Source organism: Saimiri boliviensis, chromosome 21, assembly GCF_048565385.1.
Source record: "Saimiri boliviensis isolate mSaiBol1 chromosome 21, mSaiBol1.pri, whole genome shotgun sequence".
NCBI classification, from domain to species: domain Eukaryota; kingdom Metazoa; phylum Chordata; class Mammalia; order Primates; family Cebidae; genus Saimiri; species Saimiri boliviensis.
In genome coordinates this window covers 10,940,088-10,967,549 of record NC_133469.1, presented here as the reverse complement: position 1 = coordinate 10,967,549, position 27,462 = coordinate 10,940,088, and the positions used below count along the sequence as shown (strand labels likewise).

Here is a 27,462-nt window from a genome sequence, read left to right as displayed (position 1 = left end):
CAGGCACAGTGGCTTGTTCCTATAATCCCAGCACTTTGGAGGGTCAAGGTGGGAGGACTGCCTGAGACCAGAAGTTGGAGACCAACCTGGACAACAGAGGGAGACAACATCTGGTTATGTGTGCCTGTTGACCCAGACTACAGTGAGCCATTACTGTGCCACTGCACTCCAGCCTGAACAAGGGTGAGCCTGTTTCATAAAAACAAAACAAAACACACAGAGACAGGATCTCACTCTCTTGCCCAGGCTGAAGTAGTAGCGGGACCACAGCTCACTGTAATCTCAAACTTCTGGGCTCAAGGGATTCTTCCACCTCAGCCTCCCAAATAGCTAGTACTACAGGCACTTGCCATCATGTCTGTCTAAATTTTTTAAAAATGTCTTTGTAGAGATGGGACTCACTATATTGCCCAGGTTAGTTTCAAATTCCTGGTCTCAAGCAATCCTCCTGCTGGGAGGAGTACTTAATCCCAAAGTGCTGGGATTACAGGTATGAGCTACTATGACAGGCCTAATTTTTTTTTTTTTTTTTTTTTTTGAGATAGGGTCTCATTTTGTGGCCAGGATGGAGTACAGTGGTGTAATCATGGCTCGCTGCAGCCTTGACCTCCTGGCCTCAATTGGTCCTCCCACCCTCAGCTTCCTGAGTAACTGGGACTACAGGCAGACACTAGCATGCTTGGCCAATTTTTGCTTTTTTGGGGTTTGTGTTTGTTTTTGTAGAGATGGCATTTCACCACAATACCCAGGCCAGTCTCCAACTCCTGGACTCAAGTGACCCACTCACCTCGGCTTCCCAAAATGTTGGGATTATAGGCTTTGCTGGGACTGACCATAAACCACTGCACCTGGCCCTTTTCTATGGGAAGGATTAGGGAATAGAGAGATGATTAGAAATTAGACCATATGGGTTACAGATACATAGATAATTAGATAGAAAGACACACAGATAAACAATCTGAAGCTTATTCCAATATTTATGTGTCAAGTTTTCTAAGGGTAAAGAAAACAACTTCTCACCCTTAAGTCCTAAATGATGTAAAATTTTAGCTATCTGACTCAAAAACACAGATTTAAAAATAAAATTTGGTAAAGGCTGCAGCAAAATTTGTCTTCTCTGTGGAAGAATGAAATCCACAGAATTAAACTTCATGTAGTGCCTGAGAGTAAAAGCTACAAATCAACTAAACTCGTTGGAATGGGTTAAAATTCTCATCAAACACATACAGGAGAAGCCAGATCATTATAATACAGGAGCCCACTTCACTACTTTATCCCCCAGGTTTAGTAAAGACTTTTCAAAAGCAAAGGTGTGTGTAACTCTAGGAAAGTTCATGTTATAAGTACTGCAACTCTGTATTTCCTGAAGTCTGTGTGGTTGAATTTGCAAGTGGAACATTTCATTACTGCAGGTTTTGCACAAAATTTTACGAAACAAACCTGCATTTAGTTAAAGCAGAACTAAAATTAATACTTTTTCTGGATACTTCAGAAATAATTTCCATATTTCCTATCACAGAATCCTCCTTTTAAAATTAGATAATCCTTCAACACACATGAAAGGACAATCCAGCTCAAAATATAAAAGTAGAATGCAAAGTGATCAAATAATTCTTCCATACCACAATTTTCTACCATAATTCTGAGTGATGCAGAGTGCCACACCTATCAGCAGAATGCTTATTTTAAAAATGTCCCTGATACTAGCATGTACTTTTCCTCCTCCTGATTTTCAAATTATCCCAATATTAACATCCGTCCCAAGAAGTCTCACTGGTGGTTTCAGAAAAACGAATTCGATTTGTGTGACACAGTGTGACAGACAACAAACAAGACCCCTTTTCCTCTGGCTCTTTGATGCTTCTCCTGGGCATGAAAACAGCCAGAACTGCGGCAACAGCTGGGGATCATTAAATGACAGAAATAGCTTAGGAGACTCCAATGGTGTGTGAAGGGGGGAGGAGAGCCTGAGTATCAGATTTTAAAAAAATCAAAAGGGCAACAGGAAAGGGGAGCAGGGCAGTGAAGCCTGAGGAGTGTATCACACCTAAATTTCCTTTACCACAGCCAAGGAGATTCAGAGAAGCAAATGACAGGACACATGAATGCGGCCTAATTTGCTTAGCCTCCTACCTATTATTCCTAGATGGAAGGTTTAGTCAAACCTAAAAATGTGGGTCTGAATGAAGACAAGGTGGCAAAGAGTAGGGAAGTGAACTGTGGAATCTCAAAGGCTAACTATGGGTCTGGAATAATCACTCAGAGGAGGTAAGTTCTGGGGCTGCAATGATGGTAAAAGCAACTCCAAGATGGAGCACGAAGCAAGGGCTGTGACAATACATGCTAAGCCCTAAGTGGACTCAGAGATTAACCCAGGCCCAAGGCATCCCCTCAACTGAGAAGGACCAAATGCTTCATGAAATGCAGGTTCTTGTTCTTACCAGAGCACAGCCATGCCTCCCCAGTGGTAGCTTTTCAACCTGGCAGGCCTGCGAAGGTTGGTGCAGGAATGAGCCATCTGCCTGGCCCACTGCCAGAGTGTGCTCAGCACATACCTGAATGCCCTAGAGTAGCTTTATTCAGATCACCCCAAGGCAGTGGGCTTGCACATCCTGACTTATGCCTCTAAATCTGGTTAGTCCCAGGATCTGGGGTACCTTCTTTTTCCCCACACTTGTTAGGTTGTCTATTCAATATTATCATCAAGGCTTCTCCCACCAAGACATTTTCTTTACAACTAATCTTACAGGACTGCAGTTTCAGATAGTTCCCCACCTGTGAGCCTCAACAGGAAATGATTCGATTACAGATATTAAGACTGCAACTTTCTTTGGCAAGAATGTTTTGTAACTATGAGATTGCATCAAGTTTGGTTGTACATTTTATTCGATGAATCCAATGATTTACTAAAGAAAGTTTCAGGCTGGTGACAGGTCTCAACTAAAAGCTACCACTATACTACCTCCTTGAATAGCTTGCTTCTTTTCTTCATTGTTTTTATTTTCCCTTCCTTCCACTCTAGGAGGAAAACTTGCTTCTTTTCTAACCACAAATCTAGCAGGAAAATACACTCATGCATATTTCCACACTACACCATTTTTGTCTAAACAATGGTATTTGAATCTGGTTTTCTGTGAGAATTCCAAAAACCTTACAACGGTTGGCTCATTCTTAACACTTTAAGTTTGTATTAAAAACGGCAGAGGGAGCCAGGTGTGGTGTGGCTCATGCCTATAATCCTAGCACTTTGGGACGCTGAGGCTGCAAATCACTTGAGCTCAGGAGTTCAGGACCAGCCTGGGCAACATGGCAAAAACCCATCTCTACAAAAAATCAGCTGGGCATGGTGGCACGTGCATGTGGCCCCAGCTACTTGGGGGACTGAGCGGTGAGGATCACTTGAGCCCAGGAGGTCAAGGCTGCAGTGAGCCAAGATTGCACCCCTCCAATCTAGCCTGGGTGACAAAGTGAGACCCTGTCTCGAGAAACAAAAACAAACAAAAAAGAAGTGTAGCAGGTGTACAAAAATAAATTCACTAGACAAGAGACTAACAAAAGAGAGTAAACTTCGTGTGTGTGTGTGTGTGTCTGTGTGTATCACACAGTTCACTGTGAGGCTAAATATCTAAGGACAGGATATATGTTAACCACTATTGTGATTATAATCACCTCTCAGTGTATGGAGCCTTGGTGAGTGTAGGCTTTACCACAGTACATCCCTCCCTAAAATTTAAAAACTAATGCCATAAATATTTTTAAGTAATCACTTATTTTGTGCATCTCTTGGTACTAAGTACGACATAGGAATTGAGAAGGAGAAACCACTATACATTTATATAATACTTTAAAAAGATACTTTAATATCTATCTCATTTGACCCTAAGAGACAGAACTGCAGGCATTATACCCACTACTACACAATGAGAGGAACTAGTTTGCCAAGCTCAGAGCAACTTAGCCAAGTTCACCACTGGCAAAATCAAACCAAGAACTTCGGGTTCTTGACTACCAGATCACTACTGGGATATTGGCTCCTACCACAAAAAGGCTTCTGCCCTTAAGGAATTAATCTCTGACATCTAATGCCTTGACTGGTGTTTCTCTGACATACCAAGTTTCTTCTCAGAAACAATCTCACCACCTACTGGTCCAACATACAATGAATCTAATCAAGATATTTATAGAGAAAGGTTATTTATTAATATCAATGACAAGAGCTGCGAGTTCCTTCTGAAGGCTAGAATTGTTAATACAAGACTGAATAAAACTGAATTAGGACAGAGTGCTGAAAACGTATCTGTCACTTTGGGATAAACACCTCATTTTGCTTATGCACATGGTACTGCCCTCTAGTGCCAGGAAGCACAGTAACAACCAGCAATCTCAGTGGATTGACTCACCTAATGCATAGGAACCACCTACCATGTATAAAAATGCTTTGCTAGGCACCATAGAGGAAAAACAGAAGAGAGAAAAAGTTAAACCTATCACACACATACAATCATCAAAACCACATAAGCCCCTCAAGGAATCGACAAATATAGCAGAAAATATACAAAATGTAAAACAAATCACTATAATCAGAGATAGTGTTATAAGTGCTTTAAGAGTTTGCGGATAATAAATTACTAGAGTACAAAAGGATTAGGTAAGCTTCACAGGGCAAGATCATATAAGCACTTTGAAGGACTTAATAAACTAGAGAAGAACAACATGAGCTAAGATGTGGAAGTAGGAAATCTATAAGGTTAAGAACACAGCTCTCCAATTAACTTGGAGCATTAAGTTTGTGAGAGAGTGTAAATGGAAGATTAGCTAGGGTCAGACTGTGAAGGGTCTAGAACTATGCTATCAGATATGCCAGGCAGTAGCCACATATGCTATTTAAATTTAATTAAAATCAAATAAAATTAGCAGCACATGTCCCAGCTACTTGGGAGCCTGAAACAGAATTGAGCCCAGGAGTTTGAGTCCCCAGCCTCAACAACATGGTGAGACCCCATCTTTTTTTATTATTATTAAATTAAAAATGCAGCCAGGTGCACAGCACTTTGGAAGGCAGAGGGGAGCAGATCACCTGAGGTCAGGAGTTCGAGACCAGCCCGGCCAATGTGGTGAAACTCCGTTTCTACTAAAAATACAAAAAATTAGCTGGGCATGGTGGCAGGCATCTATAATCCCAGCTACTTGGAAGGCTGGAGCAGGAGAATTGCTTGAATCCAGGAGACAGAGGCTGCAGTGAGCCAAGATCACACTATTGCACTCCAGCCTGGGCAACATGAGCAAAACTCTGCTTCAAAAAAAAATAAAAAATAAAAATAATTCAGCTCCTCACCACTTACAGCCACATTTCAAATCTCAATAGGTACATTTGGCTTGTGGCTAACATACTGGGTTATATCACTATCAATACTGAATGATGTTAGATCTTTTGTGTCAGAGGTTGTATTTAGCCACATTTCAAATCTCAATACGTACAACTGGCTTGTGGCTTACATACTGGGTTATATCAGTATTAAAACTGAATGATGTTATATCTTTTATATATCTTTTATAGATCTTTTTTTTTTTTTTTTTTTTTTTTTTTTTGAGACGGAGTTCCGCTCTTGTTACCCAGGCTGGAGTGCAATGGCGCGATCTCGGCTCACCGCAACCTCCGCCTCCTGGGTTCAAGCAATTCTCCTGCCTCAGCCTCCTGAGTAGCTGGGATTACAGGCATGTGCCACCATGCCCAGCTAATTTTTTGTATTTTTAGTAGAGACGGGGTTTCACCATGTTGACCAGGATGGTCTCGATCTCTCGACCTCGTGATCCACCCGCCTCGGCCTCCCAAAGTGCTGGGATTACAGGCTTGAGCCACCGCGCCCGGCATCTTTTATAGATCTAACATTGTTCATATTGTATCAGAGGTTGTATAAAACCACCAAACACCAATGTTTCATGACAGTTCAGTCCTCGAAAAAAAAAAATCATGCAGATGTGATCTATGGCAAAATCTATTAGTAAGAAAAATAAAGCTATAAAAAGGAAAATATTGGCCGGGCGCTGTGGCTCAAGCCTGTAAACCCAGCACTTTGGGAGGCCGAGGCGGGTGGATCACGAGCTCGAGAGATCGAGACCATCCTGGTCAACATGGTGAAACACCGTCTCTACTAAAAATACAAAAAAAAAAAAAAAAATTAGCTGGGCATGGCGGCGCATGCCTGTAATCCCAGCTACTCAGGAGGCTGAGGCAGGAGAATTGCCTGAACCCAGGAGGCGGAGGTTGTGGTGAGCCGAGATCGCGCCATTGCACTCCAGCCTGGGTAACGAGCGAAACCCCATCTCAAAAAAAAAAAAAAAGAAAATACTATGTATAATAATAAAACACAAGACTAAGAAGAATCATTTTCACTGGGTATCTTTGGGTATTACAAGGAAGAACCATCTTTGTCCCTTGAACACCTGCTTCAGCCCAAAAGCAGGGACATCAGATATCCATCATACTTTTGCCATTTCATGTGAAATCTGTTTCTCGTGTGCAGTTTACAAAATGACAGTGATTTTAAAAAGGTGTGTTTGTTTATAGAAGATGTAATTTGAATTTTTTTTTTTTCAAAGACAGAGTCTCACTCTGTGGTTCAGGCTAGAGTACTGGGTCATGAACATGGTTCACTCCAACTTCTACCACCTGAGTTTAAGCCATCCTCCAACCTCAGCCTCCTGTGTAGCCGGGACCACAGGTGTGCACTACCATGCCCAGCTAATTTTCTGGTTTTTTTTTTTTTTTTCTAAGAGATAGGGTCTCACTTTGAAGCCCAGACTGGTCTTAAAACCCTGGGCTAAAGTGACCCTCCCAGACTCAACCTCCCAAAGTGTTGGTATTACAGGCATGAGTCACTACACCCAGCCTGTAATTTGAGTCCTTTGAAGATTCAGTTGACATACAGAATTCTAATTGCAAGGTTCTAAGCACACTATAAAATCAGCAAAGCAGCAGGGCATGGTAGCTCACTCCTGTAATCTCAGCACTGTGGGAAGCCAAGGCAGGTGGATTACTTGAGGTCAGGAGTTCGAGACCAACCTGGTCAACACGGCGAAACCCCCGTCTCTACTAAAAATACAAAAATTAGATGACGTCCAGGTTCACAGTGGCAATTGTAACTCCGAGGTCTTGGGCTATCTGGCCAACCACCCGCCGGACACGGGGCGCTCGAGGGTCAGCAGTATGGAGTCCTCGTCTTCAGCATCTGTGACCGAGAAACTGGCCATCACCATGGTGGGAACTGGGACTCAGCCTCCATCTGGGCCCTTTCTTGTCCGCCCACCAGACTTGTGGGAGCCTACACTTGGGCTGAGGTAGTTCCCGACCTCTAATCCCTAGTGTCTCACGATTAAAGGAATTGGAAGCTTCTTCTCCTATTCTTCTGTTTTGGATACATTTGAAGGTCCAGATTTTGAATGAATCACTATAGAGATTGAACAGAGCTGTACCTGGATCCCCCAGCAGTGAGGAGACCCGAACACCAGAGCAAACAAAGCAAACAGAGTCTTGCTTTGTTGCCCAAGCTGAAGTGTGGTGGTATGATCCCAACTCAATGCAACCTCTGCCTCCCAAGTTCAAGCAATTCTCCTGCCTCAGCCTCCCAAATAGCTGGGATTAAACTAAACTAACAAATTTGGAGGGCTTTTGGATTACTGAACATGTAAAGGGTCCTAGAGGGTGGTATACCCAGAGAGGGCATGGAAGCTCTGTGCCCTTCCCCCATACCTTGCCCTATGCGTCTCTTCCATTTGGCTGTTAATCTGTATCCTTTACAATTTTTTTTTTATAATTAATGGATTAAACATACGTAAAGTGTTTAAAAAACACACACACACACAAGTTAGCCAGGTATGGTGGCAGACACCTATAATCTCAGCTACTCGAGAGGCTGAGGAAAGAGAATCACTTGAACCCAGGAGGCAGAGGTTGTAGTGAGCATAGATCATGCCATTGCACTCCAGCCTGGGTGACAGTGCAAGACTCTGTCTCAAAAAAATAATAATAAAAATTAAAAAACAAACAAACAGAAGAGCATACAGTTAATTGCTCAGGGTAGTTATCTAAAATTACCATTCTGATCCTATTAACCTACTTGTCGGAAGTCTGAATCTCTATTGCCTATAGGGGTGTTTTTTTTCCCCTCCGCATGTAACACAGACATTTTTAATGATCAGACTGAAAATCTAGAACATTACAATCTTCTGGATTACAAAGTCAAAGGCAGCAGACCAAGTCCTAAGCCATACTATCCCTCTGCCTCTCAAATAATCTTCCCTTTAATGTTGCCATGGTGTTTCTTTAATGTTAGTCCAGAACACTACTAGACATTCAAAGAAAAACCAACTGCTTCTCAACTACATCTTGAAACTATTCTCTCTGCAAACTGGGCACTGATAATCACTCCATCTTCAATGTGTCCATTCATTACTACAGGCTCAAATCACCCTGTTAAAGTTAATAAAGTCCCAAAGAAATCTGGAAAACTCCAAAGAAATGTCTACAATTTTTAGAAAAGTGGCATTTGTGTAATTATTACAGACTGTATATAAATCCTGACAGTAGTTTCCAAGATAGAAGAAGAAAATATTGACAATTCTCTTTTATTTATATTTGATAGAATTTGGATAAAGCTCCTATAATTTTTTTCATAACCTAGAGCTCTTCTGAAATAATTTTCCTCAAATTTAAAAGTGAACTTTCCTGAAGAACTTAAATGAGTCCATTCTACTCCCAAAGGTTAATTTTTCCAGCAGTTTAAGACTATGAAAGAGGCTGGGCATGGTGGCTCACGCCTGTAATCCAAGCATTTTGGGAGGCCGAGGCGGGAGGATCACTTAAAGCTAGGAGCTCGAGACCAGCATGGCCAACATGGTGAAACCTTGTCTCTACAAAAAATATAAAAATTAGCCAGGTGCAGTGATGTGCGCTTGTAGTCCCAGCAACCCAGGAGACTGAGGCCAGAGAATTGCTTGAGCCCAGGAGGTAGAGGTTGCAGAGAGCCAAGATCACACCACTGCACTCCTGCCTGGGTGTCAGGAGTGAAACCCTGTTTCAAAACAAAAACAAAACTATGAAAGAAGACTGTTCACAAAGGCAGACTCTTAATATTGACAAGACCACTTCAAATTGTTCACTCTAAGCAAAACTAAGATGCAATACAAGTAAAAAGCCTTCCAAGTGTTATTATATTTTAAATTATGATGTCTTAGTGTTATAGACCTGAGACGGTTATCTACCTACTTTCAAGTATTTAACAGACAGAAGCAACTGAGATGATCATCAATAGCTTCCTATTTGTATAGTACCTAAGGCCAGATTACATTATTGATAAAACATTGAATCTGACCCACATAAGAAGAAAAATTCCACCTTATTAAAGAAAAATTTTTTCTTCCCTTATGCCACAATCTAGGCTTGGCTATATGAGCTCTGCACAGGGCAAAAAGGACTAAGAAAGTGAAACATCCTAATCAGTGTTCCATCAGGTCATGAAATGCACCCTACAGTACTATGTTCAGGTATCTATTTGTTTGGTGGTCAACAAACTTTAATATAAATCCTATGAGAATAAACTATCCAAATTCAAAACATGGATGGCTACAGAGAAATAGGACTGGGATACCAGGTAAGTTTGAGAGGAAACAAAAGCATGCACATCCCAAAGGGATAAATACTCGAACCTTCCCGCAAACTGTGATAATGGGTCAGGCACAGTGCTGAGTAATAGCTGTCCTTTCTCGGCTTCAAGACAATCCATGAGAGTGGCAGAATCCTGCAGGTGGGTTGATGAATCTTGGTCTTCTCCTCCAGCATGCTGGAGGAGATGTGAGTCTCCAAAGGCCAATGCTGCAATAAACCAGTCTTCCTTCCCTCTCTCCTTAAAGAGGCCATTTATTATTTGCCGAAGATCTGATTAGCCTTGCTCTTTAAGTTAAAGTGGGAACTTCATTCTGCAGTGCAAAGGGCTGCAAGAACAGCTAGATCCCAAGTTTACTTAGGGAGCTGGACATTAAAAGCAGTGACAGCAGAAGGTCAGAATCAATAACTCCACTGGCAAAACATTTCTTTCTGTCAGCACTGGGCCTAGACACAGACACCTCCCTCTTCTATCCAAATGCCAAAAAGCACGACTGAGATGATTTCATGTAGAGCTGGAAGAGGAGAGGGTTCCCTCAGAGAAAATGCTCATAGCAACCAACCAACCTCATTTGCCCAAAATAGTAAACAGTTGGTTTCTCTGCTCAAAACCAAAAGGCTTTTGCCAGACAAGCAGTATCACATGACTAGGTTCCTTCTTCTCTCTCTTGCCCTCCCTCCCTTTTTGTGCAAAGCCTGCACCCAAAGTGGAACAAGCAGCTATAATATAACACTATTTTACTTGGCACATTTGTTTTTAAAATGTTTATAGGATAAAAGATATCAAAAAGCAGAGGGAGAAGGTACCAAAGGAAAAACTCAGGAAGGATTTACTATAAAAAGTCCTATCACAGCACTGATGTGGGAACCATAAATGAAGTAGTTAACTGGCAAATGTACTCAATGAATGAAAAAACAAATGGATAGACACTTCTTAGCAATTTGTAAACACTTTACTGACAAAATATTTAAAAGAAGATACAGTTCAATACATATTTGACCTTTCCTTTAGAAAGACAATACAGGCTCTTAAGATGCTGGCTAGTGTGAGAGATAATATATTGGCACAATAGTGGCAGCCTACCAAAATTTGGGATTCAAACTCTTATGTTGTTGACCTCAGTTTACCTCACCATTTGATTTTACTCCCTGTATGTCACAATCCCATCATTCAAATCATTAGGAAGAAAATCAGGACAGATACACTAACAGACAACTGAAAAATCTACCCAGCTGATTACGAAAACAAAGGCTAACATGACACTTACTGGCATTTCTACCTCAACATCAGGGGGAAGATATTAAGGATGACAGCACAGCTGGGGCCAGATGTGCCACCACATTCTTCTCCCTACAAAGTTCCTCATACTTGAAAGCTGAGCGAGGCCATGTGTAGAGACACGAAAATGAAAACCTCTATGCACTAGGAAACCAGGTAAACTTTAAGAATCAAAAGTGTCACCATCATCTGCCATGACCCCTACTCACAGGGCCAATTGGGGCACTTTGAGAGTAGAATCACTCATGCTCGTCCATCTCATGCACTGTAAACTGCTCAATAAAAGTTATAAAGTGGAAAGGAAAGAAAAAGGAAAATGAAAAAGAAAAATTTACATGAGAATTCTTAATTTAAGCAACACCTTTTCCAACAAGAGCACGTGGAGATCACAATTTAGCTACTGTCAGAATACAAATACTACCAATAAACGATTTGCTGTCAAGCATGAGAAGCAACTGGAATTCCCAGACATTACTGAGGGGGATGGAAAACAATAATGCTATGTAGAAAAACAGTTTGGGAGTTTCTTTTTTCCTTTTTTGAGATGAAGTCTTGCTTTTGCTTTTGAGGTGAATACAAATACAAATACTACCAATAAACGATTTGCTGTCAAGCATGAGAAGCAACTGGAATTCCCAGACATTACTGAGGGGGATGGAAAACAATAATGCTATGTAGAAAAACAGTTTGGGAGTTTCTTTTTTCCTTTTTTGAGATGAAGTCTTGCACTGCCGCCCAGGCTGGATTGCACTGGCACAATCTCGGCCCACTGCAACCTCTGCCTCCCGTGTTCAGGTGATTCTCCAACCTCAGCCTACCACGCCAGCTAATTTTTTGTATTTTTAGTAGAGACGGGGTTTCACCATGTTAGCCAGGCTGGTCTCAAACTCCGGACCTTGTGATCCGCCTGCCTCGGCCTCCCAAAGTGCTGGGATTACAGACATGAGCCACTGTGCCTGGCCAGGAGTTTGTAACAAAGTTAAATTTACACTTACCATAAAACCCAGTAATCCTATTCTTGAGAATTTACCTAAGAGAAGTGAAAACATAAATCCACATTAAGAGCTGTACACTGTCTTCAGATAATCGTGTTTAGGTCTCAGTTCTGTGACTGATGTAAACTGTCTACCTTGTTTCACCTAAGAAACATGTCTTTGGAAATGTGAATTTAGAGTTGCCTAGCTAACAACTCTTCAGGGGAATGAAGCGAGTAATCGAAACTGACAGTCTAAAGTGGGAGAGAGAAACTATTTGAAAACTGGCAAATGAAAGATCTTAGATTTCTGTGTGTCTCTTATACCTATATGGTTTATATGTGTTATGTGTGTGATATTTCACTATCAGTTATATTAAAGAGCTCTTATCTATTGGCTTTGAGAAAAGTAAGCACTTTTCTATTTTTTCTAAAAAAAAAAAAACTCAAATGCCTTTTAGTTCATGTGACTTCAGTAATAAAGGGAATTATTATATTAATTGTAATTAACATGTCATTAAAAGAACTAAGTTAAAAATACTACACATGAATATTCATAGCAACTTTATTTGTAATTCCCAAAGTGTTCTTCAACTTGTGACTGGAATAAAAAATTATATACAGGCCAAATGTGGTGACACATTGTAAGCACAGAAATTAACATATTTCTCAATGCCTGTAATCCCAAAACTTTGGGAGGCCAAGTCAGAAGGAATTCTCCTGAGCCCAGGAGTTCAAGACCAATCAAGGCAATATAGTAAGACCTCTTCTTTACAAAAACCTTAAAAAATGAACCAGTCATACTGGTTTGCACCTGTAATCTCAGCTACTCAGGAGACTAAGGTAGGAGCATCACTCAAACCCAGGGGGCAAAAGCTGCAGTGAGCTAAGATCACGCCACTGCACTCCAGCCTGGGTAACAGAGCCAGATTCTGTCTCATAAAAAAAGACCAAAAAAAAAAAAAAAAAAAAATTATGGTACAGCCATGTAGCAGAATACTACTTCAGTAATTAAAAAAACCCAACAAACTATCGTTACAGGAAACAACACTGATTCACCTCAAAAGCATTATTATGCTAAAAGAAGCCAGAAGGCTTCAAGGCAAAACAACAGGCAGAAATCAGATCAGTGATTGCCAGGGGTTGGGAAACAGGAAAGGAGACTCTACAAAGAGGCATGATGGAATTTTTGGGGGTGATGAAAATAATCTATACATCTTGATAAAAGGTGGTGGTTTACTTTTTAGCAAAACTCACTGAACTGTACCCCTAAAAAAGAGTGACTATGATTGCATATAAACTGATCTCAAGTTTAAAAAAAAAAAAAAAAAAAAAAAGCAAATTACAAGACATTATGCATAGTTAAGAGTACAGGCTTGGCAAAGCACAGTAGCTGATGCCTGTAATCCCAGCACTTTAGGAGGCTGAAGTGAGAGGACTGCTTGAGCCCAGGAGTACAAGACCAGCCTGAGCAACACAGTGAGACCCCGTCTCTCCCAAAAATAAAAATTAAATAAATGCTTTAAAAAGCACCCTTTAAAAAGCACTAAAACTTAAAAAAAAAAAAAAATAGCCAGTTGTGGTGGTGCACACCTGGAGTCCTAGCAACTGGGAGGCTGAGGCAAGAAAATCACCTGAACCCGGGAGGTGGAGGCTGCAGTAAGAGATCATGCTTCTGCATGCCAGCCTGGATGACAGAGTGAAACTGTAACTCAAAAAAGAAAAAAAGTACAGGCCCTAAGCCAGCCTCAATGGCTCATACCTGTAATGTCAACACTTTCGGAAGCAAAGGTGGGCAGATCACACAAAGCTTGAACCCAGGAGGTGGAGGTTGCGGTGAGCCGAGATGGCGCCATTGCACTCCAGCCTGGGTAACAGGAGCAAAATTCCGTCTCAAAAAAAAAAAAAAAAAAATTGAGCTGTTGTCATCACACAATTATGTAACCCAAACATATACATGTTTCTATATATGCACAGAAGAGTGTCACCATCTGGGTGGTTGGAATACAACAATTTTATTTTCTCTCTCTTCCTTTTATCTGTATCTTCTACATTAAATAACTACTATCTTTATAACAAGCCAATTTTTTTTTTTTTCTCAAGAAAGGGCACTAGGCTGAGTCAGGAGTCCCAGTTTCCAGCAATATTGCTAATCTCTGCAAAGGAGTGGCTGCAGTAGGCTGGGTGTCCTCTATCTCTAAAACAGGTGTCCTCTATCTCTAAAATGAAATGGCTCTCTAAGATTTATGGTGGGATTTGGCAAAGGTACATGCTTTGTTTTGTTTCATTTTTCATCAATACTTACTGTCTACTTAGCAAGTACCAGGCATTGTGGACACAAAACGATGAAACACCTTAAGTCCCTGCCCAAATGAAGTTGACAATACAGGCTGTTCAAGAAACGAAGAGAGACTTGTGTCCATTTATACAATCCCTCAGCAGGATAAACACTCTCATGAGGACACAGAAGAGGGGACCTTGCTGAGGCTGGAGAGTTAGAGAAGGCCTCCAGGAGGAGAGAAGACACCTGAACTGAAATCCAAAATCTTTTTTTTTTTTTTTAAGTCAAACCAAAAAGATGGGAAGGGCATTCCAACCAAAGGGAAAGGAATGCACAAAAGCCAAAGTTATGAAAATAACAATTACTTGAGGAACGGAGAATAGAGAGAAAGAAAAACAGAGAAAGGTCATTTTGACAGCAGTGTGGAAACCAAAAGAGACAAAGACAGCAGCAGAGAGGCTGAGGAGGAAGAGGGGAGTAATCTTCAGAAATCATATGGGGCAGTATATATTTATTCTTATCTAAAAGGCTATATATGCCATATATAAACCTGATAAATATTAGTTTAAGATGTACTTTGCCTGGTAGCTCACACCTGTAATTCCAGCACTTTGGGAGGCCAAGACTGGCGGACTGCTTGAGCTCAGAAGTTGGAGACCAGCTTGGGCAATATGGCAAAACTCAGTCTCTACCAAAAAAACCATTTTTTAAAATCAGACAGGTGTGGGTACATGCCTGTAGTCTCAGCTACTTGGGAGGCTGAGGTGAGAGGATTGCTTGAGCCTGAGAGGTGGAGGCTGCAGTGAGCTGAGACCATGTCACCGTACTCCAGCACCTGGGTGACAGACTAAGACCCTGTCTCTAAGACCCTGTCTCAAAAAAAGAATGTCCTTTACTAAATTTACAAATATAGCATATACTTATAAAATTTTTACAAACAAAATGTCAGCACACTTCCACTTTCCACAGTTAATTGCACACACCACACACACACACACACACACACACACACACACACACACACAATTTATTTATTTATTTATAATTTTTTTAAAAGGCAGGGTCTTACTCAGTAGCTCAGGATGGAGTGCAGTGGCATGATCACAGCTCACTGCAGTCCTGACCTCCTGGGCTCGGATGATCCTCACCTCAATCTCCCGAGTAGCTGGGACTAAGGTACAAGCTACTGTGCCCAGCTGATTTTTTAATCTTTTTTTTGTAGAGATGAGGTTTCACCATGTTGCCCAGGCTGGTCTTGAACTCCTGGGCTCAAGAGATACACTCACCTCAGCCTCCCAAAGTCCTAGGATTATAAGCATGAGCCACTGTCCTCAGCCTCATTCAATAAATATTTATTGAGTATGTGTCACACATATGGTAGGTGCTGAGGGAGCAGAGAGACACAGCCAGTAAACAAATGAACCACCAAACAACCAGATGTCTTTTTGTCGGCCTACGACCTGTGCAGATCTCTACCTCTCAGGAACAGACCACAGGCAGGATGATATAGTGGCTGGGAATTTGCACTTGAAATCAGACAGACCTTTGTTCAAATTTTGGCTCTGACCACCTACTGCCAGTCTGGTTTTGGGTAAATTACTTTAGCCTCTCTGAGCTTTCATTTCCGTACCTGAAAATGAAGATAATATTACCAAATTCATATGGTTTTAGGGTGAATTTAATCAATCAATAATTAGTGTGACAGGTATACAGAATGTTCAGCCAAATGACTCTTTTATTTTATTATTAGGTTTTAATTTTCCACTTTTAGGACAGCCCATGATGTCCCCCAACATAGACAAAAATACTCACAAGGTAGGAAAAAAGGGAATGAAAGGTATTAAAAAGATCTGTTTAACATTTCTAAATTCACATTTTAGTAGATTCACAACCGTTTTTTTTGTAAAGATGTGATGTTTGGAACTTATATCCTTTAGGATTTCTCAAACTGTTAACATCTTGCCTACATTACATGACCTAGTAAATTAAATAAAATCTATCACCCAAAATAAGGAACCAGTCACAATCTCTCCCAGAATTCCTTGTTCTGATTCTCTGACTAATACTGAGTCATTTAAAGAACACAGACAACACAGAGCACTGATAAGTGGTCTGAACACAAAACTGAGGAGCAGAGGTGCCAGAGCACACTGTAGACTGACCACCGACTATGAGCAGAACTTTCTAAAACAGAAAGACCAAGATGAAGAGAGTTTCCTAACTGGCTGTGCCTTTGAGTAATCATTCCTCCCAAGAGAAATAAGCACAGAAATTAACACATTTCTCAAGCCAAAAGACAATTTTTAAAAATTGTAGTACCTCCTTGTTTTATCTGTGAAAAAAAAATTTTTAACCAAATTTTAAAACTGCTGCCTCCCTATAATTACATCCTCAAAAATGTTTTAACTATCTCTTATAATGTTTATTTCTTACAAATAACTCTGAAAGCAACACTGGTCATTTAAAAATTTTGAAGGCATACATAAAAACACAAAAAGAAAATGTCTTCTCTGTTACCTGACACCTTAAGGGCCGAAGTGATTTGACTTAAACTTTCCCCATAAACTTCCCCTTGTATTAAAACCAGCTGTGTGACATTTCAGCCCAAACACAAGAATTTAAGAAGCAGAGGAAACCTGGACAAGATTTTCAAGCAGTCTATGATTTTTTTAATGCTCCATTAAAGTAAAAGTCTATGCCTACAAAGAGAAAGAATAACATACTTTTAATATTGCTTTCTTTTATTGGTGGTTTAGAATCTCCTTTATGAAGACAGTCCTCTGTAGATCAACTGTCATGATTCCTGGAAACTCTAGGATCTTTTTCCCTTCCTAGTGTCACAGAGGACACCTACTGGCTACCTTTCTCCACTTTTCCCATCCTCCCTTTCCCCAACACACCCACACACCCTCGTCCATACACAGGGAAACCAGCAGCTAGTGAAACTTCTGAATAACCCGTGCTTCCCTGCTCTGCTCTATTGTGCTTAAAGGGCTCCAGGCTGTACTGTGTATCAGCAAGAAGAGTCTAAAGAAACTACAAAGGCAGATTCTTCACTTCAGGTGCAGGAGAACTGAGCTAACAAGGCTAGAAATCTGTTCATTTGTGCTTCACCACAACTGTGTGATTGCCCCATAATGTACCACCATTTACACCTTTTTAGGTTTAGATGTCACCAGCCAATTAATTTCTCCACATCAGGAACTGTCAACAAAATCAGAAATGCAGTCTAGGGGCCAGGCACGATTACAAATGTGCACCACTGCGCCCAGCTTATTTTTGTATTTTCATCTTTTAGTAAAGACGAAGGTTTCACCAAGTTGGCCAGGATGGTATCGAGTTCCTGGCCTCAAGTGATCTGCCCGCCTCAACCTCTCAAAAGTGTTGGGATTACAAGTGTGAGCCACCATGTACAGCCCATAATTTTTTTTTTTTTTTGAGGGGAGTGTCCTTTATCACATACACTTAGCTTGACATTATTGATGAACAACAAACAGTCTTTATCAAGACTGTACTGCAAAGAAGGTATCGATATTTCCCAAGATACTGGCTGCATGCAGTGGCTCACACCTGTAATCTCAGCACTTTGGGAGGCTAAGGCAGGCAGATCACTTGAGCTCAGCAGTGGGAGACCAGCCTGGCCAACAAGGCAAAACCCTGTCTCTACTAAAAATAGAAAAATTAGCCGGGCATGGTGGTGCATGCCTGTAATCCCAGCTACTTGGGAGGCTGAGGCAGAAGAATTCCTTGAACCAGGGAGGGCAGAGGTTGCAGTGAGCTGAGATCACACCACTGTACTCCACTGTGGGCAACACAGCAATACTTTGTCTCAAGTTTAAAAAAAAAAAAAAAAAAAAAAAGCCGGAGGATACTTAAAAAATAAGCTACCTAAAACTTTGTAGACTCATTCAAAAGATTCAGTTAAATTTATTTTAAAATTATTAATTTCACAGGTTTAAATGTAAATGGTAAAGAAAGTTCAAAGCTGAATTGAGGATGATGAGCCTTCTTTGCATAAGTTTATTTTAAGAAAATATTTTATAATTGAAAATTAGATATAAAAATTCAAAACTGACCACCTAAATTGCTTCATAGCTTTTCAGCTGTACTAATCTATGATCACATCACTGTACTCCAGCCTGGGTGACAGAGGAAGACCTTGTCTCTAAAAAAAAAAATTAAAAAGACTTAAATTCTCAGATAATCTCAAGATAAATGCTGTATCTGATCAGAAATTAGGCCATGGCTGGTTCCAAACATGTCAGTACATCATATCAGCCTTTCTGTTAGGAAATAGTACGTTTTCTGATTAATAAAACCAGGTGAATGGTGAGAAACAATTTAACATTACTTCTAATATTTTTATGTAAACAAGGAACTGAAAATTATTTCCTGAGACTTGGTCTTAAACTTCCCCCACACAAATGTATGCAATCTAGATGACGAGGAAAGCAGTTACTTGTGTAAGTGAGAGCATTGAAAAGGGTTTGATCAAACAGAATCCTCAACTTAGAATGAATCTCAAGATGTGTGACAAAGGCCATGCTACTTTTTAAAATTATGAAACATTCCAAATTGGAATGGATTCTCTGGATATAGTATCTTTCAGGAAACTCAGTCCTGCCACCTCTTATGTCCTTCATCTTACAAACGTGACTTAAAACTTACCTATTCTAAGAAAGCTTCTCTGATTAACCTCAAAAAGCTGATCCCTTTACCTGTTGTACCTTCAGCATAAAGTTTCCTCTTATTTTGTAGCATAATGACATTCTCTGTCCCCAACCTAATGCTAAGCTCTTTGAGGAAAACATTGTTTCTTACTTCTTTTGTTGCGAAATAAAACAGAGCTCTATCCAATGGATACTTGATAACTATTGTCAGATACCCACAGCATCTAATCCACTGTCTTTCAACAGATGTTCACAAATTATTGAACTCTTAGTAACTTATCATCGTTGCCAGCTTTCAGACAAAGGAAACTGGAAAAATCTCAAACTCAAAATTAGCCCCTGGTAATGATAACGTCTAGACTGTGGGGATCCACATCAAAATACAGTTTCAAAATTATCTATGAGTCTTGATCATCCTCTCTCATACTGTATCTAATCAAGAGACTACATGGTTTAATAGTCAGGTGTCTTGAGATCAAAGGTTAACTCTAACTACAGCATTTATTGGCTAGGTTCCAGTTTCTCACAAAGTACAATTTTACTCATTTTGAAGGACTCCTATTGTACTAAAATGAGGTAAGTACTTAACATGCCCAATACAAGAGAGGTAGTCAATACATGGTAGCCATTCTTACTGTTCAATTTAACAAGCAATGCCATGGTTTGAATGTGTGGCCTCCAAAATTCAGTGTTGTCAATGTGATAGTATTAGAAGGTGAGGCCTTTAAAAGATGATTAGGCCATGAAGGAACCTCCCTCATGAATGGGATTGAAAGCCCTTACTAAAGAGGCTTCACACAGCTTTTGGGTGGCTTGCCCTTCTTACTTATGCTATATGAGGACACAATGTTCTTCCTTCCTTGCAGAGGATGCAGTCCTCACAAGACAACCAAACCTACTGGCTCCTTGATCTTAGGACTTCTCAGCCTCCAGAACTATGATAAATAAATTTGTTTGTAATCAATAATCCAGTCTCAGGTATTCTGTTGCAACAGCACAAAATGAACTAAGATAATTATAAAGAAAAAGTCAATACAACATAGATTATATTATTACATTAAACTGCATTATGACACCAATTATTTGATAAAATATAGTACTTAAAATATAATCCCTTCTTGAACATGATCTGCTTCCCAATGTAGTGAACTGCCCAACAAAAATGATCTCTGCAGTAAGGTAACTTGCCAAGGAGTCTGGAAAATAAGATTTTGCACAGATGCAAACTTACACCTCGCAGCATAACTCGGTTTTATGCAGTATTCACACATTAATAGGAACTGAACACCCCCAGCTCTACTATTAAGAAACTGCGACAATTGTCCCCAATATCTTACAATCTACGTCTCACTAGCATTTGAAGGAGATGTGGTTTCTTCAGTGCCAACAAGGCTGGATGTTCAGGGGATTATTCCCACCTACTTGTTAAGAATCTTAAGCAAATATAAAAATAATAACAATTCTCGGCCAGGCACAGTGGCTCATGCCTGTAATCATAGCACTTTGAGAGGCTGAGGTGGGCAGATGACGAGGTCAGGAGTTCAAGACCAGAGTTCAAGACCAGCCTGGCCAACATGGTAAAATCCTATCTCCACTAAAAATACAAAAAAAATTAGCTGTGCACCTCGGTGGGCACCTGTAATCCTGGCTACTTGGGAGCCTGAGGCAGGAGAATTGCTTGCACCTGGGAGGCAGAGGTTGCAGTGAGCCAAGATCATGCCATTGCATTCCAGCCTGGGTGACAGAGCAAGACTCAATCTCAGAAAATAATAATAATAATAACAACAATTTTCTAAATGGGAGGAGATGAAACATGACTTTATTCAACTAGCTCATTCTGAATGCTGCATTTGTCATCTGTTTTTCTATATACCATGTCTCTAAAATTAATGACCCCCCCATTTATCACCATTTTCATTGTTTAAGCAGAGTTTTAAAATACAGTAGCATAAATACTATTAGCAAACAGCTAACCCAATATACTAGCTATCAGCAAGCATATGTGACACACACAAAAAAAACACTCTTAATATATATCAATGAAACATTGCTGAATACACCATTATTTTAATTGTTCAATGACCATATATATAACTAATGCTGATTCTGTTTATTATGGTTGGTGAGTTCTGACTAGGATTCATTATGGTCTCCATTGGCACCTTGTGGAAAGCTACTGTGTGCCCAAGAGAAGCATACTACAATCTTAGAAACTTCCTTTTGGCCAGGCATGGTGGTTCATATCCTGTAAAACCAGCACTTTGGGAGACCAATGCAAATGGATCACTTGAGCACAGGAATTCAAGACCCACCTGGACAACAAGGCAAAACCCCATCTCTACAAAAAATTAGCCAGGCATGGTGGCACGCATCTGTAGTCCCAGCTACTCCAGAGGCTGAGGTGGGATAACTGAGTCCGAGAGTTAGAGGCTGCAGTAAGCAGTAACTGCACCACTGCACTCCAGCCTGGTGACAGAGTGAGACTCTATCTCACGAAGAAAGAAAAGGGAGGGAGGGAGGGAGGGAAGGAAAGAGATAGAAAAAAGGGAGGGAGGGAGGGAAAGAGATAGAAAGACAGATAAGAAAGAAAGGCATGACAAAGAAAAGAAAAGAAAGAAAAACAAACTTCGCAGCTGGGTGCAGTAGCTCACTTGAGCCCAGAAGCTCAACACTGGCCTGGGTGGGCAACATAGCAAAATCCCAGCACTTTGGGAGGCTGAGGAGGGCGGGTAACAAAGTCAGGAGTTCAAGACCGGCCAGCCTGGCCAACGTGGTAAAACCCTCTCTCCACTAAAAATACAAAAAGATTAGCTGGGCACAGTGGTGGGCACCTGTAATCCCAGCTACTCAGGACTCTGAGGAGGAAGAATTTGTTGCACCTGGGAGGCGGAGGTTGCAGTGAGCCAAGATTGCACCACTGCACTCCAGTCTGGGCAACAGAGTGAGACTCCCTCTGGGGGGAAAAAAAAAAAAAAATTAGAAGGGTGCCTGTAGTCCTAGCTACTAGGGAGGCTGAGGTGGGTGGACCACTTGAGCCTGTCAAGAACCACTGGGTTATTTCAAGGATTAAAAGAGTTGATTTAGGCTGGGCACAGTGGCTCACCCCTGTAATCCCAGCACTTTGGGAGGTTGACGCAGGTGGATCATGAGGTCAGGAGTTCAAGACCAGCCTGGCCAACATGGCAAAAAACCATCTCTACTAAAAATACAAAAATTAGCTGGACATGGTGGTGCATGCTTGTAATCTCAGCTACTCAGGAGGCTGAGGCAGGAGCACTGCTTGAACCCGGGAGGTGGAGGCTGAAGTGAGCTGAAATTGCACCACTGCACTCCAGCCTGGGCAACAGAGTGAGATTCTGTCTCCAAAAAAAAAAAAAAAAAAAAAAAAAAAAAAAAAAATCAGAGGGCATGATGGTGGGTGCCTATAATCCCAGCTACTCAGGAGGCCGAGGCAAGAGAACTGCTTGAACCCGGGAGGTGGAGGTTACAATGAGCCAATATTGAGTCACTGCACTCCAGATTGGGTGACAGAGAAAGACTCTGTCTCAAATTAAAAAAAAAAAAAAAAAAAAGGAGTTGATTTGTATATAAAGCATGTAGAACAGTACCTGGGCACAGGTGCTATTATTAAGATTAGCATAGTGGCTTCTAGGGAAAAATAAGTTTCTCATAACAGCAACTGATTTATCCCCAGTTTGATTAAGTAACAAAAAATTAAAATAAATCACAGATGCTGATAGGATGTGAAAAAAATGGATTTGTCTATTCCCAATAAGATTTATTTACACACCGGGCACAGTGGCTCATGCCTGTAATCAGCACTCTGGGAGGCTGAGGCACGTGGATCATTTGAGATCAGGAGTTCAAGACCAGCCTGACCAACATGGTGAGACCCCGTCTCCTATCTTTACTAATAAAGTGCCAAAAAAAACTAGCAAGGTGTGGTAGTGCATGTCTGTAATCTCAGCTACTCAGGAGGCTGAGGCAGGAGAATTGCTTGAACTTGAGAAGCAGAGGTTGCAGTGAGCTGAGATCACGCCAATGCATCCCAGCCTGGGCAACAAAGTAAGATTCTGTGTTTAAAAAAAGAGATTTATTTACACTCATTACCACTTTCTATGGATATAATGTATTCAGTTCATATTGGAATCCCTGGCCTCACAACTGAGGTTGTCTCTCAACTGGAAGTTTCTTTAATGTGGAAGAACATTAGTAATATGTTCCTATAGTAGTAACTGTGGTTTAAGGACACTTTTTTGCAAAGTATGAGTTTGGCTTCCGGCTGGACACGGTGGCTCACACCTCTAATTCCAACACTTCTGGAGGCCAAAGCTGGAGGATCACTTGAGCTCAGGAGTTTGAGACCAGCCTGGGCAACATAGGGAGACCTTGTCTCTACCAAAAATAAATAAAGATCTTGGTTTCTAAGATTACCACGTTTCTCTTCATGTTCATAGTAGCTTTTAACTAGGTGCTGGTATCAACAGCTCAACCCTCAAACATCCATACTAACAGCAGAAAATACACTACACAGAAAGAAAAGATGGTAGACAAGTCCAACTATCTTTCAGAATAGGAAGGAATGCTTGTATTTGTATTTAGTACTGAGTAATTGTTTCCAATTTTCTAGGAAGTCACAAAGCTGCCACAAATTGTTTAACTATACAATTCTTCCTTTGTCAGAGTCCAGTGCCTGCTCAGCTTATCATTTCATACTGGCAAATAACTATACAACTTTTCCTCATCTGTGATACAAAGATTAAAATAAGCAGAGGTAGTCACATTCTGAGCATTTTCTGGTTCACACCTTCCTGTATTAGGGAAATCACTGGGCACAAAAGATCATCCATTCTAACTCTTACTGGGCAAATATCTTGTTTGTGTCAACAAAGTACTTTTGTAAATAGAATATAATGCCAATATCATTAAGTGTTTGAAAGAAAGATCTGCCAAAAATAACCCTGTTATGACCTACTCTTAGGATAATTCAGGGTTGATAAAAAGCCAAATTTTCCCCATAGCCGATAGAGATTTGCCTCAGCCTAAGGCTATTTTCCCTAAGTGAGTTTCTAAACTTTCTTGTAAGCTTCTCTTTCTCATCCAGCTGGTCAAAGTTTTCTTATAACAACATATCACACAACTGAAAAGCTAAGTTTCGGGGTCTGAATTTTTTTTTACCTGATAGAAGCTACTGCTTTCTAGTGGAGAAAACTTATCTCCAGAAAACTCTTCAAATACTTTCAGTAATCTAATGGCAACAGCTTTGCTACTAAAAATTTCCCAACATATTTCTGTTTGGGCAGGTCCTGCTGAAATCCCCCTCCTCATAAGAAGGAATTTGAGTAAAAACACTGCCAACTTCGAGTTCCCTTAGGCAAATTTCCAGCCCCAGTCCGAGGCCATGAGGTTAAACATTTCTCAATGACGCAGGCTCCCTCTGAGGGAGGAACAAGAAAAAGAAAAAAATCAAAACGTATTCTTCCCAGTGCAGTAAATCAAGAAACAGCAGCCAAGTACTTTAAAAAAAAGAAAAATGAAGTTAAACTATATACTGTTTGCTCTGCCAAGGCCCCCAGTGGGAGTACAGAACCCAAATGAGAACTGTGGGATGAGAAAAAGAACTGTAGAACCAGCAAACCTGTCAAACCGACAGATATTTCTCTAGATTTTCTATATAATCTCTAGAACACCAATATAGTGTAAGGTTCCAGTCACTGTATAATTTATGATAACTAGGACAACTAAAGCAAAGTGATTGAATTAGTGGTTGGGGGTAAAGAATGGTTTACACATGAAACAAATCATGATTCAGGATTAAAATGCATATTAAGTGAAAGGTTGGGAAAACTAAAGGCAAGTAAACTTAATCAACTTCTTAGTAAAAGAATATATAAGGCTGATTACAAAGAAGACAAACTCATGTGAAGGGCTGGTAGGGTTCCTGGACCTCTGGTCACTAGCAGATAAATAGTTGATTGAAATAAAACCCAAATTGTTCCCCAGAAACTGATTAATATATACAGAATTTTAGTGTTAAAAAGGGCCTAAATGCTTACAAGAAAACGCCAGCGATGAAAATGCCATGTGTACAGTGCTTTGCTTCTTAAAGTGCTTTCATTGAATCATTAAATAAAAAGTATGATGTATCTGCCATGTGTTAGGAACTAGGAATACAGAAATTACGTATCACCCCTGCTTTCATGGGACATTCTTCTGACAATGAGACCTGCTAGGAATGAAAATGCAGCAAACAATCGCTTTCTGGTGGTATGCAGTAAACCTAGGGAGAGCACAACAGAAGGCGCACCTCAGTTTCTGGGGGAATCCAAGATAACACACATCTCAGAAGAGGCAGCCCTTAAACTGAGACCTGAAGGATGAGAAGGCTGGCAAGCAGAAAGAGGAACAGTTATATGCAAAGGCAGAGGAACGATTTTATGCAAAGGAATCGAAAGTAAAAAGCACAAAGTGTTCTGGGAACCAAAAGCTGGTCAGTACTGCTGGAGACTGAGTTTGGAAGTGATAGGAGATAACCACTTAGTCAGAGACCAGACAAATAAAACAGTTAAAGTTTTACCTCACAAGAAATGGAGGATGAGCAGGAGAAGAAAAGGATTAGAATTGGTAGTCAGCAAAAGTATCTTGGCAGCTGAATGGACAGATTAGAGGAAAGCTGAACTATAGCCAGGGAGCCCAATAACAAGGCCCCTGAAACCACAGAGAAAAATCCTGAGAATATGATATAGAGCAGAGAGACAAAATATAAGGGGTCAAGGTAGAGGTAAAATCTAGACAACTAAGAAGTCAAATAGATGTGATGAGTACAACCAGAAAGGAAGAATCAAGACTGACTCCTAATTTTCTGGCTAGGGCAGCTGGCACTATAAATTAGGGTATGCAGGCTTGGGGGTAGTCACCGGGAATGGTGATATCAGTTTAAATCCATGCAGGAAGAATTAGTGGATTAACTGAATCTAGAACTCAGGAAATAGGTCAGGGATATAAATATAAATACACACATCACATTTGACTACCTTTCCTATTTGGAGGAAATTCTAAGATGGGGAAACGCAGTCACCTCTTCCCACTACAGGAACTGACAGTAACAAATTGCCTCTCTCTGTTCCCTGGCATCTAGTTCACAAATGTATAACCCAAGTCAGTAAGATCCTCCTATGTAGATCTTCAAATATTGAAAGAGTAACACAAATGTGGAAAATATAAACAATAATTATTCATGGCACTGTGGCAAGTGCCTACTGGTGGCAGTGACAACAGCAGCAGATGTTCATGGAAGACCAGGCCAGCAGCAGTGGCAGAGAAGGTCCAGAGAGCAGTGCTAGAGACAGAGGCCTCAGCCAACTGGTCCCATTATAAGGTCTTCACCAAGTCTTGCCTCACTCAATTTCTGCTCATTTTCTAAACTGTGTTATCCAGCCTTTCTTTTAAGGCTGTGCACTAATACTTTTCTAATAAATTTATTGTATGCTTAGGTTAACCAAGATTATGTGAAGAACTCTGAGTAGTACAGAATGAGAAACGCACCCAATACAGGAGTACCCAGATATACAAGGCAAGTTCCTAATGACTTACAAAGAGATTTAGACTCCCACACAATAATAGTGGGAGACTTTAACATCACATTGTCAATATTAGACAGATCAATGAGACAGAAAATTAACAAGGATATCCAGGACTTGAACTCAGACCTGGAACAAGTAAACTTAATAAACATTTACAGAACTCTCCACCCCAAATCCACAAAACATACATTCTTCTCAGTACCACATCACACCTACTCTAAAAGTGACTACATAATTGGAAGTAAATCACTTCTCAGTAATTGCATAGCATTTCACAGGTTTAAATGAAATATTGGTTGGCTGCTTGTTACTTTCCTCCCTTATTTCTTCCTGTCTCCATTGTTAAGCACAATTATTGGCATAAAAGACGTTTTCAATACCCATTTTTAGACTGCATTCTAGCCTGGGCAATACAGCAAGATTTCTGTTCTCTCTTTTTCTCTTCCTCTTTCTTTCTCTCTTTCATTCTTTTTCTTTCTCTCTCTTTACTTTCTTTTTCCCCTTAAAAAAAAAAAAAAAAAAAGAATGAGAAGAGAACATCGAACAGGTAAGACAAAGCCTAGAATGGGCCCACTACATATATAGGGTGGCTAGAGGTCGCCAGTGAAATTAAATTCCTATGTGTTATCTCCTTCCATCCTTATAAACCCTTGTGAGGAAAATAAGTCAAGAATCATATCTTTATTTTAGGATAAATAAGCTGAGGCTAAAAGAGATTAAGATCATACAGTTCTTTTTGCTAGCCAAGGGTGTCCTCAAAAAAGTAGTTTTACAAGTGCTCACTCATTAAAGGAGATCTTAAATGACAATTCTTTTTTTTTTTTTTTTTTTTTTTTGAGACGGAGTTTCGCTCTTGTTACCCAGGCTGGAGTGCAATGGCGCGATCTCGGCTCACCGCAACCTCCGCCTCCTGGGTTCAGGCAATTCTCCTGCCTCAGCCTCCTGAGTAGCTGGGATTACAGGCACGCGCCACCATGCCCAGCTAATTTTTTGTATTTTTAGTAGAGACGGGGTT

The 27,462-nt window shown here is 40.5% G+C and overlaps 1 protein-coding gene across 7 annotated transcripts in view; it reads right to left on the bottom strand.

The window, feature by feature from the left end:
• MRTFA (myocardin related transcription factor A) overlaps positions 1–27,462 on the bottom strand; it is a 217,819-nt gene that overhangs the window by 68,329 nt on the left and 122,028 nt on the right. The window contains exon 1 of one of the 7 annotated variants that reach the window (XM_074391144.1): positions 9,706–22,220. The exons of the other annotated variants lie outside the window; for them this stretch is intronic. Within the exon in view, the coding sequence (XP_074247245.1) occupies positions 9,706–9,916 (211 nt within the window). The 5' untranslated portion in view covers positions 9,917–22,220. Of the gene's footprint in view, positions 1–9,705; positions 22,221–27,462 lie in introns of those variants that run through there. 7 annotated transcript variants of the gene reach the window in all.